This window comes from Rhagoletis pomonella, unplaced genomic scaffold, assembly GCF_013731165.1.
Source record: "Rhagoletis pomonella isolate Grant_MI unplaced genomic scaffold, Rhpom_1.0 Rhpom_scaffold_00002, whole genome shotgun sequence".
NCBI classification, from domain to species: Eukaryota; Metazoa; Arthropoda; class Insecta; order Diptera; family Tephritidae; genus Rhagoletis; species Rhagoletis pomonella.
In genome coordinates, this window is record NW_023458556.1 from 66,744,212 (window position 1) to 66,750,386 (window position 6,175).

Sequence of the window (6,175 nt, forward strand, 5' to 3'; positions counted from 1 at the left end):
AAAAAAGAATTTTGCATGTGAAAGCAACAACAAAGTTAGCTAGCATGGATAGACGATAGCGAGTTTGGTTGTGCCTCATTGAGTTCGTTCGTTTCGCCACTCGCTAACTGTTGGCGAATCGAAGACGGCTGTAATACAAGATTGCGCATTCCTAGCGACGATGAAATTTCTAAAGTAAAAATAAACAAAGCCGAATGTAGTGTGGCCAGAGCGCTGATTTAGTCAGTACATGTGCTGATTTTTAAGAGCCCGAAATCAGTACGCAAAATCTACTGATTTTTTGAGCTTGTACTGATTTTTACATTTAATAAATACTTTTGTAAATTGGTGTAATTGACATTTACTTGAGGTTTACATGTTCAAAACGTGTGAGCAGATTGAAAACATTAATTAAATTTAAACCATTATTAAAAAGGTGTCAGCTTGCAACTGTTTCGTTTCCTAGGATTTCGCAAAATAACAACCTTTTTGGATTCAACCCAACCCAACTTCACGATTTGCAGGTTTTAAAGGATTTACAGGAAAAGCTGGTTTCGCCATTAATAAATCTTATGAAAGGTGTTGGTGAGCTAATCATATATTGAGTACACTGAGAAGATGACCATAAGAGATAATCTTTTGATTATAATTAAACATCCACTGAGAAATCGGCTGTCAGTGTTTCAAACTTAAGACAACTACTGCTATGGTGCAATGTAAGTTCTAAAAATTTGGAAAAGGTGCAAACTACCGACTCTTGGATACGATATATGTAGCTTTACTTAGATTTTTGATGTTCGACTACCTGTAATTTTACTTGCACATACACATTTACCACTATTAAGTTTCATTCCTACTCGAAAATTCGTTTAGCGATATTTCGGTAATATACCTTTTAGTCAACATTTTAATGTGAATGTTGTATTTAATAAGCACACCATCTAAATATGTTTTAAATTTGTAGCTTAAAATATGCAAACATATTCTGACTCGAGCTCGTCTTCTACTGAAACTGAATGGGCTACAATTTTTTTTTAAATTTTTTAAATTTTTATAAATATTATAGAAAGTTTGAGACTTCAACTCACATATCTTTTGTTATAGAATTAACTATATTTTTATAAAAAAATTAAATTATTTAAGGAAAGAAAAAATTTTCACAACCTGTCAATACATTTTACTACTATTTTCGTGAGCACAGCTGTACATACATACGTAATACCTTTGATTTGTTTTAAAGTAATGAATTTTTATATTGATAATACTATATGTATTTAAAAGTCTATTTGTTATTATTTGTTAAATTAATGCGCTGTTATTTGGTTGTGATATTGGCGCTTCAAAATTAACTGAATTTATGGCTTTGTACTGATTTTTGATCCCAACTGTACTGATTATGTCACTATAATATCTGGCCACCCTAGCTGAATGGGAGAATAAAATAAACTGGTAAATAGTAAATTTTCTCAGTAATCAATTTTTCGACAGGAAACGTTGTTTTATTGTGTAGAATTGCAAAATATATGATTTATATACAGAATTAATAGCGAAAATGTTTAAAAACGGAGATTTTTATAATTCTAGCAAATTTAAGTGCATGTAAAGTTTCTAAAGCGTTGATTACTTTGACTTGAGATTTTTAAAAATCGGCAAATCCCAGTTAGCTGTTTCTGGAGCGTGCCACAGTTGTTCGCTACTTCGTGATGTGTTAAAAAAAAAGCTGACAGCACTCCGCAAGGTTGCAGAAATCTCTTAAAATATGTACGAAAAATATCTTAATATGGGGAACTGCTTTTCACTGTCAAGGAAAAAAATTGCCAAAACTCAATGCAATTTTTAGCAACTTCAATCTTGCACTTTATTATTAGTTTGCCATTTAGGTGAAACTTTGCAAATTTTTTTTAATTTTTGTACAAAAGTTTGATCCAAACCAAGAGATCTACCATATTTTTTTCAAGATTCTACCACACAGAATTTTTTTGAAGTCCGATCACTGATCACAACATGATCGATTTGGTTTCTCGTTTTTCGATCCGGAGACAGCCACGTTGCTTGATGGATCTTTTTATGCTTTAACCTAGTACTTCATACTACCATGTTTCGAGTCCCGGCGAAGTCGAACAGCCTCAATCCGTTGTCGGACGTTTCGTCGTGGAGGCGGAATTTTCCGACGGCGGTTCCAAAGATCCCTTCTTTGCCCACCCTGGCATTGAAGTCGCCAAGCTCGATTTTGGTATCGTGGCGGGGGCAGCGCTCGTACGTGCGCTCCAAGCGCTCATAGAAGAGATCTCTGGATACCTCAGGATGTTGAAGAATCTCGCTTTGACGCGGATTGTGGCTAGACGCTCGTCCACCGGGGTGAAGGACAGTACTCATCCGAAACATTGTTTCGCTAGTTCACTGGAAGGGCTTTTTACGTGGCGGGTCCCAAACCCAGCGCACAACCCATTGCTGAAACGGGGGTGGTTTCGCAACCAAATACACGTTTATATAGCGAGCCGCTTGCTCCAAGCTGACACCCGCTTGCAGCCGCACCCACAGGTGAACAGACGCTGCAGACTTCAGTGAGCCCTTAAAGCGAATAAGTCGGAGTGGCCCCACCGAAGCTCCCTCTCTTTATACCGTGACCCAAGGCTTCACTCGGATTGGTTACCACATCTTGCACATGGGTTGCTCACGTTGCCCAGAGTACGCAAACGAGGACGCAAGAGTCGCGATTGAGTATAGCCATGCAACTGTAACTGCATACCCAGCGCAACGACTATACGCCATTGCACTCCAATTGTTTATTTTGACATTTTTTAGTACTATAGATTTTTTATTTATCCTACATTGCATTTTCTGGCACTTTCTGGGGGTGAACCTATAAAATATAGTTACTATGAAAAAATGGTTAAATAAATAAATGGGTATTACTATCGGGAATCTCATGAAGGGAACAGAGTTTTCCGATCGAAAAATATTGAGGTTGTTCACAATTGCCTGGTTATCAGGTTATCCGGTTAAAAATTATAATTGTGTAGTGTATTTTATTGTTGTAAACTGAATAAAAAACATAACCACATAACTATACATAACCTGATAACCAGGCAAGCGTGAACAACCTCATTGATTTGCAAGAATTATATACCATCTCTACGAAAAGTTGGGTTTTTCCCCCAATAAAGTACATGGATAACTTTGAGCGCTTTGAGCGACCTCTAAATATTTTTTGATTTCAAAATAAAAATGTAGGGGTATATTTTTTCGGCATAGAACAATACTAGGTGTGAGAGCATAAAAATTCCGACTTTACATTTTCTCATGCATTTTTGGACCACTCTACTGTACATACGTATATTGCTTCCTGTTTACCAAACTAAACCATAATGCCCCAGTTTTATATTTAAACCAAATAAATGATTAAGAATAAATAAAAATTTGCACTTAACTGTTCAAATAGTAAATGTGAATCCGCTTAGTTCTACATCAAACAGTTTGCAGTGAGCGAAAGTGTTAATTCCTTGGAAAGTTGTTGCTCAACCGAAACCTAATAGACTGCAGTCGTTATGACATCAAGAAGAAGCTAGTTATTTTGTTGTATCCACCAAAATTACTAAGAATGTATCTAAGTATGTACATATTTACTTATGTACATATGTAGTATGTATATTCATGGGCGTAGCCAGGTAGGGGCAGGGGGGTGCTCGAGCCACCCCCCCTAACTTTCAAATTTTCCTTATATATATATAAAATAGTACCCTGAAATGCCAGCTTGTAGGGTCTTTTGCAAAGTTCCATAAGATCGATGGTTTATAATTTCCTGTTCCAAAATTTTCAGTGAAGATGCGCTTTAGAAAAAGCAAATTAATGATGCCAAAAAAAACAACGATTTATAAAAGATGTAAACTACGGCCTTTTTACATTTCATTAACGATTTGCCGGCGAGAAAGAAGGCAGGTGGCGATTGACAATTCTTAATTTTTTACTCGTTTACTTACCGTAAAACTTATGTTTGCTTGCTAATATTTAGGCTCATGGGCCGCAAACGATTAAACTGTTAGTGCTCGTTGTTTTAGTGCACGGTCAAATTTGGATAGAACAATACATGCATTGTTTCTGACCCAGACCGAAAAATCAGTTGGATAGTGGGAATATTTGTATAAATGGGCATTGGCGGTCATCGATCAGTATCAGTTGAGTTGTAAGCTTTTGTGGATTAGCAGGCATAATTGGAATCGCTGGAAAAGAAAGGAACTAAACTGTCTCGTACATATAAATCAAGGGATTACGAAATGAATACACTTATCTGTGCTTTTGTCCTCTTCGCATTTCTGGCCCCCAGCCAGGCGACTTTCGGGAAATTGGCGTTGCTTGCAGGAGGTGGCAGTAGTGGCGCCAGTTACGGTCCTAGCTATGGACCTGGCTATGGTGGTGGTTACGGTGGCAGTTATGGTGGCGGTTACGGTGGTTATGGTGGCGGCTATGGCGGTGGCTATGGTATCACACCCTACTCCAATGGTGGTGAGAACATTGTCAAAGTGATTAAGGTATCTGTGGTGCCCGGTGGCGGTTACAGCAGCGGCTATGGTACTGGCTATGGTGCCGGTTATAATGGTGGTTACGGTTATGGTAGTGGCGGTTATAGCGGTGGTTATGCCAGCGGTGGTGTGGCTTATCCTTCTGTAGCCACCTCGGCGGTTGTTACACCTGTAGTAACGGCTGTCTCAGCTCCAATTGCAGCTCCACTCCCAGCTCCAATGCCCTACGCTGCCACCTATGGCAACGGTTACGGATATGGTGGTGGTGTTGGTCTCGGATATGGTGGTATCATCGGTGGCGGAATTGGTGGAATTAGCGGTGGAGGCATCGGTAGTCTAGGAGCGTTAGGCGGCGGCGGTGGCTGGTGTTGATCACGAAAGTGATGTGTTATTGCTCTCTGGCTTATTACGATGACGAAATTCGATATCTTTTTTTTTAATAAAGCGGGTAATAAAAAATTAAATGTTAAAATAAAAATAAGAAATTTTTCTCATTACAATTGAAGGTTGACTTACTGATGGACAAACTTTTTGCCATATGGATTTTATATGAAAATTGTTATTTTTTGCAAATCTTTATAGCAAAACACAATTTTTTTTATTTCTTTTACAAACATATTTGTTGTGATGACCATTTATGATTTTACCTCATTTCCCGCTAGTTCTGAGCGAGACCGTTACAAAATCTATATGTTGTATACATATTATGATCGTAATGATTTGTTCATTACTCATAAAACTTTTTGAACTCGAAATTTTTCAAGAACGTCCTACTTCAGAATTTGATTGAAGAACGTCCTATTTCGGATTTTTTTTTTAAAAATACCGTATCTCATTCAAATCATATCACATCATTTCATTGAAAATGTGTTGAAATAGGGCGTTTTTTAATCGAATCGGAGTTTATGAGATAGAGTGTTTACAATAAAATTCTGAAAAAGGGCGTCCTTCAATCAAATTCTGAAGTAGGGCGTTTTCGAACTGGCAGCTGAGATAGGTCGATCTTTTACTCAGCCATCGATATACATATTCTTTTTTTAAAACAATAGTTACTGAAAAAGTAAAAATAAATAAAAAGGTTCCAGAAAATTAAATGAAGTTAATATTTTTCTTTTGAAAACGATAAATCTGAAAATGAAAACAGAACTGAATTAAAAACGAAACAAGTAATTTTTAGCAAAAAAAAACCGACTTCAACTCCCATATAAAAAAAATATATATATATATATATCTCATGATCCACTGATCGGATCTCAACCAGATTAGTATGGGACCACCTCTGAGACACTACCTTTCCGATGCAAAAAGAATTATCGAAATCGGTTGACGGGGTCCAAAGTTATGCGGTAACATACATAAAAAAAAAAAAATAATAATATTCCGACGAACTGATAACCTCCTCCTTTTTTGGAAGACGGTTAAAAAATAAATAAAAAACCTTACATGTAAGTTCTTAGAAATTAAATGAAATTAAAAAAATACATATTTTTCTTTTTAAAATAATAAAATCTAAAAATTAAAAGACACTTAAATTTAAAAAAAATCCGCTGCTCGAGGATTTGAACCTCCTCGGATCTCTCGAATGGAATGCCAGTGCTTTGCTCACTCCGCCATTGCGACTGTTGGAGGAGCGCGAGCAAAATGTTATCCTCTCGCTTTTACTTTGTGCGCGCCCA

At 37.0% G+C, this 6,175-nt stretch overlaps 1 protein-coding gene across 1 annotated transcript; it reads left to right on the forward strand.

Annotated features, from left to right (window-relative positions):
• The first annotated feature begins 4,253 nt into the window (after positions 1–4,253).
• Positions 4,254–4,871, forward strand: LOC118754323 (keratin-associated protein 6-2). Its single transcript, XM_036489201.1, has one exon. It carries the CDS (start codon positions 4,254–4,256, stop codon positions 4,869–4,871), a length of 618 nt encoding a protein of 205 aa, XP_036345094.1.
• Positions 4,872–6,175: the final 1,304 nt, after the last annotated feature.

What these genes read in the sequence shown, in the direction of transcription:
- LOC118754323 (XM_036489201.1), top strand. Translation starts at nt 4,254, where the DNA reads ATGAATACACTTATCTGTGCTTTTGTCCTCTTCGCATTTCTGGCCCCC.